We start from the raw sequence: 14298 nt of genomic DNA, 5'->3' as shown, positions 1-14298 counted from the left end.
GGCTGCAGAAAGGCAGTTCGAGGGGGATCTGCCTTTGGAGATAGTATGGGCTGAAGTCACAAATAGGAAAGGTGCAGTCACCTTGTTGGGTGTTTACTATAGGCCCCCCAACAGCAGCAGAGATGTGGAGAAACAGATTGGGAAACAGATTTTGGAAAGGTGCAGAAGCCACAGGGTAGTAGTCATGAGCGATTTCAACTTCCCAAATATTGATTGGGAGCTCTTTAGATCAAATAGATTGGATGGGGCGGTGTTTGCGCAGTGTGTCCAGGAAGCTTTTCTAACTAGTATGTAGATTGTCCGACCAGAGGGGAGACCATATTGGATTTGGTACTCGGTAATGAACCGGGACAAGTGATGGGCTTGTTAGTGGGTGAACATTTTGGTGATGGTGACCACAGTTCTGTGACTTTGACCTTGGTTATGGAGAGAGATAGGTGCGTGCAACAGGGTAGGTTTTACAATTGGGGGAAGGGTAATTATGATGCTGTAAGACAGGATCTGAGGAGCATAAGTTGGGAGCATAGGCTGTCAGGGAAGGATGTCGTGGAAATGTGAAACTTTTTCAAGGAACAGATACGACGTGTCCTTGATATGTATGTACCTATCAGGCAGGAAAGAGATGGTCGTGTGAGGGAACCTTGGTTGATGAGGGAGGTTGAATGTCTTGTAAAGAGGAAGAAGGAGGCTTACATAAGGTTGAGGAAACAGGGTTCAGACAGAGCAGTGGAGGGATACAGGATAGCCAGAAGGGACCTGAAGAAAGGGATTAGGAGAGCTAAGAGAGGGCATGAAAAATCTTTGGCGGATAGGATCAAGGATAACCCAAAGGCATTTTATGCATATGTGAGAAACATGAGAATGACAAGAACGAGGGTAGGTCCGATCAAGGACAGTAGTGGGAGACTGTGTATTGAGTCGGAAGAGATAGGAGATGTCTTGAATGAGTACTTTTCTTCAGTATTTACGAACGAGAGGGACCGTATTGTTGAAGAGGAGAGTGTGAAACGGACTGGTAAGCTAGAGGAGATACTTGTTAGGAAGGAAGATGTGTTGGACATTTTGAACAACTTGAGGATAGACAAGTCCCCCGGCGCCTGACGGGATATATCCCAGGATTATGTGAGAAGCAAGAGAGGAAATTGCAGTACCATTGGCAATTATCTTTTCATCTTCACTGTCAACGGAGGTGGTACCAGGGGACTGGAGAGTGGCGAATGTTGTGCCCCTGTTCAAAAAAGGGAATAGGGATAACCCCGGGAACTACACGCCAGTTAGTCTTACTTCGGTGGTAGGCAAAGTAATGGAAAGGGTACTGAGGGATAGGATTTATGAGTATCTGGAAAGACACTGCTTGATCAGGGACAGCCAGCACGGATTTGTGAAGGGTAGGTCTTGCCTTACAAGTCTTATTGAATTCTTTGAGGAGGTGACCAAGCATGTGGATGAGGGTAGAGCAGTGGATGTAGTATACATGGATTTTAGTAAGGCATTTGATAAGGTTCCCCATGGTAGGCTTATGCGGAAAGTCAGGAGGTATGGGATAGAGGGAAATTTGGCCAATTGGATAGAAAACTGGCTAACCGGTCGAAGTCAGAGAGTGGTGGTAGATGGCAAATATTCAGCCTGGAGCCCAGTTACAAGTGGAGTTCCGCAGGGATCAGTTCTGGGTCCTCTGCTGTTTGTAATTTTTATTAATGACTTGGATGAGGGAGTCGAAGGGTGGGTCAGTAAATTTGCAGATGATATGAAGATTGGTGGAGTTGTGGATAGTGAGGAGGACTGTTGTCGGCTGCAAAGAGACTTGGATATGATGCAGAACTGGACTGAGGAGTGGCAGATGGAGTTCAACCCTGCCAAGTGTGAGGTTGTCCATTTTGGAAAAACAAATAAGAATGCGGAATACAGGGTTAACGGTAGGGTTCTTAGTGGAGGTGGAGGAACAGAGGGATCTTGGGATCTATGTTCATAGATTTTTGAAAGTTGCCACTCAGGTGGATAGAGCTTGTAAGAAGGCCTCTGGTGTATTAGCGTTCATTAGCAGAGGGACTGAATTCAAGAGTCGTGAAGTGATGTTGCAACTGTACAGGACTTTGGTTAGGCCACATTTGGAGTACTGTATGCAGTTCTGGTCGCCTCACTTTAGGAAAGATGTGGAAGCTTTGGAGAGGGTGCAGAGAAGATTTACCAGGATGTTGCCTGGAATGGAGAATGGGTCGTACGAAGATAGGTTGAGAGGGCTAGGCCTTTTCTCGTTGGAACGGCGAAGGATGAGGGGTGACTTGATAGAGGTTTATAAGATGATCAGAGGAATAGATAGAGTAGACAGTCAGAAACTTTTTCCCCTGGTGCAACAGAGTGTTACAAGGGGACATTAATTTAAGGTGAAGGGTGGAAGGTATAGGGGAGATGTCAGGGGTGGGTTCTTTACCCAGAGAGTGGTGGGGGCATGGAATGCGCTGCCTGTGGGAGTGGCAGAGTCAGAATCTTTGGTGACCTTTAAGCGGCAATTGGATAAGTACATGGATGGGTGCTTAAGCTAGGACAAATGTTCGGCACAACATCATAGGCCGAAGGGCCTGTTCTGTGCTGTATTGTTCTATGTTCTAAATGCCAATCGGAGGAAAAAAAACGTTGAACCACAATTTGTTCCCCCCTGTGGCTCGACATTGTATTCCTTTTGCATTTTGGCTGGCTGCTCAACTTTTGTATATCTTTTCCCTCGGTTAGGGGAGTCACAAACTGGAGGGCATAGGTTTAGGTTGAGTGGGGAAAGATGAGGGACCAAAGGATGAGAAAAAACGTGAGACATTTAATTTATCTCAAGAAATGCCAGAACTAGAGGACATTAGTTTTGGGTGATTGGGGAAAGGTTTAAAAGGGACCTAAGGGACCTAACTTGTTTCACGCAGAGGATGGCAAATGTATTGAATGAGCTGCCGGAGTGGAGGCTGGTACAATTACAACGTTTAAAAGGCATCTGGATGGGTGTACGAATAGGAAGGTTTAAAGGGTTTGGGCCAAGTGTTGGCAAATAGGAGTAATTAATTTAGGATATCTGGTCGGCACAGACCAAACTGTTTTATTCCATGCTCCATGACTCTATTTCTTCATAGTCTGAACCAATTTGACAATATTAGAATAGGCAGCTCACCCCTTACAGCCTGTCCTCAACTGTGGCCAGACTGCACATTTTTCAACGCAAGTTTCAGTAAGATGCCTGCAGTTTTTTTAAAAATAGAATTGAACATGCTTTAATGTTGTTTCTGAGCAGCTATGCTCAATGTTAAAGATCAGCCACTTCTTGTGCACCCCCATCTCCCAGGTAGAGTCATCTCCATCTGTCTCTCTCTTCTTAGAAGGGCTTGATACAGCGATCAAAGAGAGATGGAGGCATGAGAAATAATAGGTGGTGGGGAAAGAGAATGGTTGGGGGGGGGGGGGGGGGAGGAGCTGAGGGTGGGTGTCAAGAGAGAAAATGGACAGGGGGACAGAAAGAGAATGGACAGAGGACAGTGACACTATAAATCCCACCTTTCCCAGGACCACAGTAATCATTTCTCAATATACAAATGGCTAAAGCAGTAGAATCACATAATCCCTGCAGGCTATTCAGCCCATTCACCTCACACTGACCTTCCAAACAGCATCCCACCAGACCAACCCACTTACCGTACAACCCTGCAGTTCCCCATGGCTTACGCACCCGAAAATGCATATCCCTGGACACTTCAGTACAGCTGATCCACCCTAAACTGCAGATCTTTGGACTGTGGGAGGAAACTGGAGCACCTGAAGGAAACCCACGTAGACACAAGGGGGACAATGTACCAAAGTCACCTGAGGCTGGAATCAAACCCAGCACTGTGAGGCAGCAGTACTAACCACTGTGCCACCATGCCACCCAGAGGTTTGATGTTCTGCTTTGTTTTCATAGCTTCTGACTTCTCATGCGCCCTCAGCAGAAGCTCTCCCCTCCTGAGATTTGTCGACCACACCCACTGCAGCCTCCCTTTCCTACTTCTCCTGTCCTGAGCACGTCAGTTCCTGAACCTGGTGCCAGACAGACACTGATGACATCTGGCCTCCTGCTGCTAACTGCAGAGAAAGACGACAATCACCTGTCAATATTCTGCCCCTTACCCCCAGCGCCCCCCACCACCCCCACCACTCAGCCAGTTAGCTCCTCCCTGCTGCCCAATCTCAGATCCCCTTTACCTGTGATTCACACTCTCACCCTTCTGACCCTGTCCAATGACCTAATCAGAAGGCTCTGTCCAGAGGGGAATGACCATCTTCTGGAATAAAGTGTCCGGTTAACTTTCCCCATGACATGTCTGCAGCCTGGCTTCCAACTCCATCTCTCTGAGCCAAAGGTCTTCCAGCGTGTGTTTACCCTGAATCACAGCATCCAGAACCTCCCACCTTCTACAAAGTGAAAGACAAGTCTCACCCTGCCCGCTCCAATGTGTGTACGTGTAGATTAGATTTGATTCCCTACAGTATGGAAACTGGCCCTTTGGCCCAAAATGTCCACACTGACCTTCCAAAGAGTAATCCACTCAGACCCATTCCCCTCCCTATATTTACCCCTGACTAATGCACCCAACACTATGTGGAATTTAGCATAGCCAATTCACCTGACCTGCACATCTTTTGGATTGTGGGAGAAAACTGGAGCACCCAGAGGAAACCCGTGCAAGCATTGGGGAGAATGTGCCAACTCCACATAGACAGTTGCCCAAGGTGGGAATCGAACCCAGATCCCTGGTGCTGCGAGGCAGCACTGTTAACCACCGAGCCACCATGCCACCCAGTAACTGATTAATTGTTTCTACTGATCAAGCAGAGGCCGATAGGCAAGTTTGGAACCCATGAGGACGGTCTCAACCGGGACCTTCACGACACTTAACACTGTCTCTCACTCCCACATGCACACAAACACACCCAGTCACGCAGACCCTCTCTCACACACATACACCTCCCACACTCAAATCCATGCACACACCTTCTCACAGGCTTCTAGTCCATTGCATCGACACACTTTATCAAGCATGCACATGCAAACACACACACACTATCTCTCTCATGTGCGCACACACACACACAAACCTATGCAGTGAATTTGCATTTGCAGATACATTGTGCTATTTGAGCAAAACACAATCTGCAGGCAGTCAATCTATGTAATATTTTATAAATTCCTACTTTGGAAATAGAACAGACAGACAGACTTGAACCTCACAACTTTCTTGCATTGTCTGAGCTGAGATGTCACCTAATTTTATAAAACCTTAAGTCATCGGGAGAATGTGAGTTAAAAGTAGTTCTGGGATATACATGTTAATGAACCGAAACCTACAACCCATTCTAAAAGATGAAAGACTGAACTGCAACTGGACTGGTTCAGGAAATCTTATCAACTGCATGACACTGTAATGTTTGGCCATAAATTCTATGTCTTATGATCCTGCTCAACAGCTACCCGATGAAGGAGCAGCGCTTCAAAAGCTAGCACTTCCAAATAAATCTGTTGGGACTATAACCTGGAGTTGTGCAGATTTTAACTTTATCCACCTCAGTCCAACACCAGCAACTCCACATCATTTCTAATTAACACAGCCCACACCTCCTGGTGCTGCCAGTAAACTTTACAATGCCGATAAAACGACACAGTACCTGCACTCCTGAAATATTTGCAATTTCCAACGATACTAGCTACTCATTCACTGCTCCATCTGATACACGACATTGGAAACTTCGTGCAGGAGGCTGAAAGAAATCAACAGGTTTAAAACAAAAACCATTTGAAGCTCAAAGCCTTCAATGAGAGTCTGAACCTGGCGGTAAGTTCAGGTAACCCTTTATTGTGACACAACTTTGTTACAGCTTCAGATTCCCCCCAGCAAAAAGGCGTAGAAGAAGTAGCTTTTTATTTAAAAACAGCTCAAAGTCAAAGTGCACACACTCCCTCTCTTAACCTGTAGGAAGTATTGCCTCATTCAGCAATTTCAACATATACTCTATATCCAAGTAGTTTCTCCCTGTTCATTTGCTGGGGAGAGGGAGGGGCCCAGTGGGGAAGAGAACGGAGTGGAGGGGGGTGGGGGGGGTGGGGGGGGGAGGAGGGGGTGCGGGGGTGGAGGCAGTGTAGAGTCAACCATAGGCCAGACAGGGTAAAGGATGCAGCTGGGACGGCTGAGTGAATCCTTTCCCACAACGGCAGTTTCCTTCCCGAAAAATGACGTGAGTGAATCAGATGGGGGTTTTCTTCCCCCTCCCCCCCAAAAATGGCTTCATCATTAGACTTGGAACTCCAGATTACTGACTGAATTCCAATTTCACCATCTGCCACAGCAGGATTCGAACCCGGGAGGCCCCGGAACTGGGTTAATACTCCAGTCGATAATGGCACTCAGCCGTCACTCCTTCAATGCCCCTGCTATGGCACATGAACTTGCTGGTGCCTCTGCAGGTGGGAGGAGCAGGTGAACACCTTACTGCACCTGGGGCAACTGAAGGGCCTCTCCCCTATGTGGACCTACTGGTGTTTCTGAAGTGTGGTGGCCTGGGTAAAGCACTTCCCGCACTCGGGACAACTAAAGGGCCTCTCCCCCGTGTGGATCCGCTGGTGGGTCTGGAGGTTGGAGGCCCGGGCAAAGCCCTTCCCGCACTCGGGGCACCTGAAGGGCCTCTCCCCGGTGTGGGACTGCTGGTGTCTCAGCCGGGCAGAGGCCTGGGTAAAGTACTTCCTGCATTCACAGCAGCTGAAAGGCCTCTACCCTGTGTGGACCCGCTGGTGGGTCTGCAGGGTGGAGGAATCGCTGAAGCCTTTACCGCACTCTGGGCAGCTGAAGGGCCGCTCCCCTGTGTGGAGCCGCTGGTGGATCAGCAGGGCAGAGGCCTGGGTAAAGGCCTTCCTGCACTCGGAGCAGCTGAAGGGCCTCTCCCCCGTGTGGACCCGCCGGTGGGTCAGCAGGTGGGAGGAATCACTGAAGGCCTTCCCGCACTCGGGGCAGGAGAGTGGCCTCTCCCCCTTGTGGATTCGCTGGTGCCTCAGCAGGGCGAAGGAATTGCTGAAGACCTTCCCACACTCGTGGCAGCTGAAAGGCCTCTCCCCCGTGTGGACCCGCCTGTGGGTCAGCAGGGCAGATGCCTGGGTAAAGCCCTTCCTGCACTCGGGGCAGCTGAAGGGCCTCTCACCGGTGTGACTGCGCCGATGAGTCTCCAGAGCAGACGGGGCACAGAAGCCTTTCCCACAGTCGCCTCATTTCCACGGTTTCTTCACGGGGCGGGATTCCTCGGGTTTCTCCATGGCCGAAGCTTCAGCCGCACACAAACGTGGGTACAGCCCCACCCTGCCGTGAATTCCTCTTTCCAGGCTGTATAACTGTTTCAGGCTCCATACTCACTGCGCTGCAACGTAGGGTCTCTCATCCAGTCCCATTGATTCTGAAAATGTATTCAAGCCGGAAGCAAACGCTTTGCTCCTTCTCACAGAATCACAGTCAAACATCATTGCAGTCCCGATGTCCCAGTGTCACTGTCAGACATTGATGTGAAAGTGAGGACTGCAGATGCTGCAGAGTCAAGAGTTCAAAAGTATGACGCTGGAAAAGCACTGTAGGTCAGGCAGCATCCAAGGAGCAGAAGAGTCAATGCGTCGGACATAAGGCGATTTTGAAATTTCCATCTTCAGATCTTCAAATACTCTGTAAAAAGAGATTACAAAAGTTATTACACTTAGTGCAGTGTAACAATTCTGAACAAGCAATTCTACTTTCTGCAGATTATACTTTTCTTTTGTTATTCCACAAAATTGAACGCACCATCCCACTCTCTCTCCCCCTCTGTTCTCACTCCACTCTAATTCTCAAGGTGCTGATTCAGGATCTTACAGATGCAACCAACAGAGTCATAGAGATGTACAGCATGGAAACAGACCTGAACCCAAGGAAAAGACTGTCTATTTATCCTATACATGCCCCTCATAAATTTGTAAACCTCTATAAGGTTATCCCTCAGGCTCCAAAACTCCAGGGAAAACAGCTCCAGTCTGTTCAGCCTCTCCCTCTCGCTCAAATCCTCCAACCCTGGCGACATCCTTGTAAATCGTTTCTGAACCCTTTCAAGTTTCACAACATCTTTTCGTTGGAAGGAGACCAGAATTGCACGTAATATTCCAACAGTGTCCTAACCAATGTTCTGTACAGCCGCAACATGACCTCCCAAGAGTTCAAAATTTACATGAAAGAAGTCTTCGATAAGCATTTGGTCCTTAAAGTTTGACAAGGCACTGATGAAATGCATCCAACAATCTTGAAGGAAGGGACTTGGAGGAGGTGCCAGAACCACAGTCCAAAGATGTGCAGGGTCAGGTGAATTGGCCATACTAAATTGCCCGTAGTGTTAGGTAAGGGGTAAATGTAGGGGTATGGGTGGGTTTCGCTTCGGCGGGTCGGTGTGGACTTGTTGGGCCGAAGGGCCTGTTTCCACACTGTAATCTAATCTAATCTAATCTAATCTAAAAGACTGGAGAATTGCAAACATTGCAGCCTGGTTTAAGAAAGGTTGTAAAGTTAATCTCAGCAATTATAGAGTCATAGAGATGTACAGCATGGAAACAGACCCTTTGGTCCAACCCGTCCATGCCGACCAGATATCCCAACCCAATCTAGTCCCACCTGCCAGTTTAAATTTGGTGGAGAAGCTTCCAGTGATACTTATTCTGGTCAAAATTAGTAGTCACATGGAGAAAGGTGGATTGATTAGGAAGAGTCTGCATGGGATTTCTGACAGGGACACTGCATTTAACTAACTTGTTAGAGATTTGTGAAGACGTTACAGGCTTGATAAGGATAACACTTCAGCTCTCCTCTTTGTTATCCATCCTGGCTATCTTGGGGAGCCTGGTACCCCTCTAGCCTTGACATTATTCTGAATGGCATGCGTTTGAGGCGATTAAAGCACCAAAGTGTGACTTCAGATTACTTGGCTACATTGGTGTCTCGGTTTTGCTATCCTATCTTTCCCATAAAGGCTGACAGAACAGGCTGTGTACAGGAGTCTGCTGGGCACCACCTTCATTAATCAAAAGGGAAAGAGCTATTGATTCAGCACCTCAGTAAATCATGAGGCAGTCTTGGCTCCTATGCACATGTTGGGATACATGTAAGGAGATGTTTATATTTTGCTTCTGTACTTAGAATTCATAAATTGAAGCCAATGTACATTTTTAAAATCTTCAAGATTAAAAGTACAGAGGAGATCAATATTATACAACAATCTAACAACCCCGTCCCAAGACAACATGCGCTTGACCCTCACAAAGCTGGCGGCCGGTTGCCCGGGCAACCCGAGAGCTCCTTCGCCGGTGAAGTAAACACTGGGCCTGTGGGGCTTCTATTGCAGGCCTGAGGCCTCCCCCTAGGAGTTTATAAACTCCCCAGTCTCCCTCCTCCCGCGGGTCCCAATCCTACCCTGTCTCACTGTCTCCTCTCCCCGGGGGCAGGAGCCAGGTCTTGGCGCTCGGGCCTGGCGACCTCCCCGGGATGTTCCTGAAACCTGGTCCTGTTCTGAAGGAGGATCCCCGGACCCGAAACACCTCCTCACATTCCTCCCGACACGAGCTGCCGGACCTGCTCAGCTTTTCCAGCGGGTCCTGTTCTTGTTCCTTCAGCCGCCGGCGCCATTCCTCTCCCACACTCAGTAACACTGCCTCTGTCCGGCCGCGGGACCGACACTGCACATGCGCCAACTCACGGGGGGGGGGGGGGGGCGCGTGGTCCACACTATGTCGTCACCAATTGAGGGGGCGTGGTTGGGAGAGCCCTCCAACCAATAGGGAACAAGGGGTGTTGGTTTTCCCCGCCCCCAGCCGCCTGAAAGGTGGGTTTCTTTTTAATTGTCAGCCTGTTCAGGAATGTTACTCCAGACCTTTGGAAAGCTGAAACATCGGGAAACTTCCAGACACAAACAAAGGGATTTTCAAAAATGAATAGAAATAGGTAAGGTAAATTACGAAAGAAACATAGCATAAAATATCAAAAGCTTCTGTTGGTCTGCCAAAGGGAACAGAGTCGCTAAAGTAAATGTTGGTTCCTTGGAAGGTGAAGCAGGTGAGTTAATAAGGGGAACACTGAAATAACAGAGCTGCTAACTCAATACTTTTCCTCAGTTTTCACGTTGGAGGACAGCAGTACCATTCGTATTGGAACGAGCTAGTCAAAGGCGAGAGAAAAGGTAGAACTTAAACAATCAACGTCGATAGATACACTATTAGGATTGAGGGCAAACAAATCCCCTGGGCCTGATGGCCTACATCCTAGGGTACTAAAGGAAGTGGCAGTGGAGATTGTGGATTCATTAGTTACAATATTCCAAAATTCCCTGGACATGAGAAAGATTCATTGAGTTTATTTAATACAGAGATAGGTAGGTTCTTGATTGTCACGGTGATCAAAGAAAGCGGGAGAATGGATTTGAGAAACCTTTCTTCCATGATTGAATGGCTTAGTTTCTGCTCCTATATCTTAGGATCTTATGGTTCCAGTGGATTGGAAAAATGCTAATGTATTGCCTGTATTCAGAAAGGGAGGCAGGCAATATGTGGGAAATTGCAGACCAGTTAGTTTAACATCTGTTGTTGGGAAGGTGTTAGGGTCAATTATCAAGGAAGCAATATCAGGACGTTTGAAAAGTCAAAACTCTATCCATCAGAGTCAGCATGGTTTTATGATGGGCAAATCAGATTTGACTAAGTTCTTCATAGATGTAACAAGTGGATAATAGGGGTCCTGTAGATGTAATATATCTGGCTTTTCAGAAGGCATTTGCTAAAGTGCCACAGAAAGCGTTAACTCGCAAGGTTAGATCATATGCGATATGAGCTGATTTATCAGCTTGGATAGGTGGCTGGCTGATGGGCAGAAGACAGACAGTCCAAATTGATGGCTTTTCTTTCTGGATGGCAAGAAGTAACTAGTCAGGTGTCACAGGGTTGGGTCCTTGGACCCCAGCTATTTACAATCTACATTAGTGACTTGGATACACGTATAAAAGGCTCATTTGCCAAATTTGTGGATGACACATAAATAGGCGTGATGGTAGATTGCAATGAGGATATATGAACCTTACAAATGGATCTGGAGAGGTTAGGAGAGTGGGCCAAAATGTGGCAGATGGAGTTTAAGGTGGATAAGTGTGAGGTCTTGCATTTTGATCAAAAACAAAACCAGCAAAGCAACCTATTATCTAATAGAGGGTTTGGGGTGATCTGGTGCATAGGGATCTGGGTATCCTTATTAATGAGTCACAGAAAACTAGCATGGAGGTACAGTAGATAAGTAAGAAAGTGAATGTAGCATTCGCTTTTATCGCTAAAGGAATAGATCATAAAGGGAAGGAAGTGTTGCTGCAACAAAACATAGCATTGCTGAAACTGCACCTGGAGGATTGTGCCCAGTTTTAAACTCATTTCCCCTTATATAGTTATGGTAGGGGATTTAACTTTCCAACCATAGACCAGGACTGCCATAGGTTTAAGGGTTTAAATGGAGAGGAATTTATTGAGCGTGTTCAAGAAAGATTTCTGACTTAGTATGTGGATATATCTATGGAGAAGGTGCAAAACTTGACCTACTCTTGGGAAATAAGGCAGGACAGCTGACTGAGGTGTCAGTGGGGGTGCACTTTGGGGCCAGCAACCATAATTCTCTTAATTTTAAAATAGTGATGGAAAAGGATAGACCAGATCTAAAAGTTGAAATTCTAAATTGGAGAATGTCTCATTTTGACAGTCATAGGCAAGAACTTTCAAAAGCTGTTTGGGGGCAGATGTTTGCAGGTAAAGAGACGACTGGAAAATGGGAAGCCTTCAGAAATGAGATAACGTGAATCCAGAGACAGAAAATTCCTGTTAGGGTGAAAGGAATGTCTGATAGGTGTAGGGAATGTTGGATGACTGGAGAAATTGATTGTTTGGTTCAGAAAAAGAAGGAAGCATATGTCAGGTATAGACAGGATAGATTGAGTGAATCCTTAGAGTATAAAGGTAGTAGGAGTATACTTAAAAGGGAAGCCAGGAGGGCAAAAACTGGACCCGAGATAACTTTGGCAAATAGGGTTAAGGAGATTCCAAAGTGTTTTTACAAATACATTAAGGACAAAAGGCTCACTAGGGAGAGAATAGGGCACATCAAAGATGAGCAAGGCAGCCAATGTGTGGAACTACAGGAGATGGGGGAGATACTAAACAAGTATTTTGCATCAATGTTTACTCTGGAGAAGGACATGAAAAATATAGAGTGTAGGGAAATAGATTATAACATCTTTAAAAATGTCCATATTACAGAGGTGGTGGTGCTGGATGTCTTGAAACACGAAGGTGGATAAATCTCCAGGACCTGATCAGGTGTACCAGAGAACTCTGTGGGAGGCTACGGGAAGTGATTGTGTGGCCCCTTGCTGAAATATTTGTATCATTGATAGTCACAGGAGAGGTGCCAGAAAACTGGAGGTTGGTTAACGTGGTACCACTATTTAAGAAAGGTGATAAGGAAAAGCCAGAGAACCTGACATCGGTGGTGGGCAGGTTGTCGGAGTGAAACCTGAGAGACAGGGTTTATACATATTTGGAAAGGCAAGGACTGATTAGGGATCGTCGGCATGGGTTTGTGCATGGGAAATCATGTCTCACAAACTTGATTGAGTGCTTTGAAGAAGTAACAAAGAAGATTGATGAGGGCAGAGCAATGGACATGATCTATATGGACTTCAGTAAGGTATTTGACAAGGTTCCCCAAGGGAGACTGGTTAGCAAGGTTAGATCTTATGGAATACAGAGAGAACTAGCCCTTTGGATACAGAACTGGCTCAAAGGTAGAAGGTGGTCGTGGAGAGTTGTTTTTCAGACTGGAGGCTTGTGACCACTGGAGTACCACAAGGATCGGTGCTAGGTCCACTCCTTTCTGTATTTTTTTATGCAAATGACTTGGATGTGAACATAGATGTATAGTTAGTAGGTTTGCTGATGACACCAAAATTGGAGTGGTAGTGAACAACGAGGAAGGTTACCTCAGATTACAATGGGATCTTGATCAGATGTGCCAATGGGCTGAAGAGTGGCAGATGGAGTTTAATTTAGATGAATGCGAGGTGCTGCATTTTGGAAAAACAAATCAGAGCAGCACATCTACACTTAATGGGAAGGTTCTAGGGAGTGTTGTTGAACAAAGAGACCTTGGAGAGCAGGTTCACAGTTTCTTGAAAGTGGAGTTGCAGGTAGATAGGATAGTGAAGGTGGTGTTTGGTATACTTTCCTTTATTGGTCAGAGTATTGAGTATAGGATTTGAGAGGTTATGGTGTGGCTGTACAGGAGAATGTTTAGGACCCTTTTGGAATAAGTGTACAATTCCGGCATCCTTCCTCTTGGAAGGATGTTGTGAAACTTGAAAGGGTTCAGAAAAGATTTACAAGGATGTTGTCAGGGTTGGAAGATTTGAGCGATAGGGAGAAGTTGACTAGGCTGAGGCTGTTCTCCCTGGAGAGGAGGCGGCTGAGGGGTGACCTGAGAGGTTTATAAAATCATGAAAATCACGGATAGGACGAAGAGCCAAGGTCTTTTACCCCCCGAAATGGAGGAGTCCAAAACTAGAAGATAAGTTTAAGATGAGAGGGGGAAAGATTTAAAAAGGAACTAAGGGGCAACGTTTTCACGCAGAAGGAAGAGCATGTATGGAATGAGCAGCCAGAGGTAGTGGTGGAGGTGGGTACAATTACAACATTTAAAAGGTGTCTAGATGAATAGTTCGGATTTAGAGGAATATGGAGCAAATGCTGGAACTTGGGACTGGGCCAGATTGGAACATCAGGTCGGCATGGATGAGTTGAACTGAAGTGTCTGTTTCTGTGCGGTGTGACTCGAAGTCTATAACTGCTATGACCGAAACTAGACCTTTTACTGAATCTTCCTGCTGGAATTTTTTAGTGCACCCAGTTTCAGTCGATTTCTGGTGGGTAAAATTGGCATATGTCCTGTATCCTGGAAATTCTGAAAAATAAAAATAAATAATTCTCCGTGAATGGTACAATCCACACCCCGTGATGGGAATGGTACAATCCTCCCCTCCCCTTTTCCTCCTCCACACCCCTCCACCTTCGAATGATGCAATCGTCCCCCTCTGAATGGTATAATCCTTTACTCCCCCACCGCCATTAAGGGTACAATCCTCCCAAGTCTCAATGGTACGATCCTTTCCATACCACCCTGAATGAATGGTACAATCCTCCCCCTGAGC

The 14298-nt window shown here is 46.6% G+C and overlaps 2 protein-coding genes across 2 annotated transcripts in view; both read right to left on the bottom strand.

Moving 5' to 3' along the window:
- Window positions 1-9632, bottom strand: part of LOC148143726 (uncharacterized) — a 437486-nt gene extending 427854 nt beyond the window's left edge. Inside the window, exon 1 of the mRNA XM_087974474.1 lies at window positions 9480-9632. The gene's annotated coding sequence lies outside the window, so the exon portion shown is untranslated. The remainder of the gene's footprint in view (window positions 1-9479) is intronic.
- LOC148143725 (uncharacterized) overlaps window positions 1-14298 on the bottom strand; it is a 31967-nt gene that overhangs the window by 16933 nt on the left and 736 nt on the right. The window contains exons 2-3 of the mRNA XM_087975262.1: window positions 6861-7266; window positions 6591-6692 (exon numbers count right to left, since the gene is read on the bottom strand). Of these exons, the coding sequence (XP_087831388.1) occupies window positions 6591-6692; window positions 6861-7266 (508 nt within the window). The remainder of the gene's footprint in view (window positions 1-6590; window positions 6693-6860; window positions 7267-14298) is intronic.

This window comes from Chiloscyllium plagiosum, unplaced genomic scaffold (genome assembly GCF_037043375.1).
Source record: "Chiloscyllium plagiosum isolate Xiang-an unplaced genomic scaffold, Cpla_swu_hap1 HiC_scaffold_27, whole genome shotgun sequence".
Taxonomy (NCBI): Eukaryota; Metazoa; Chordata; class Chondrichthyes; order Orectolobiformes; family Hemiscylliidae; genus Chiloscyllium; species Chiloscyllium plagiosum.
This window is presented reverse-complemented; position numbering and strand designations above follow the sequence as displayed.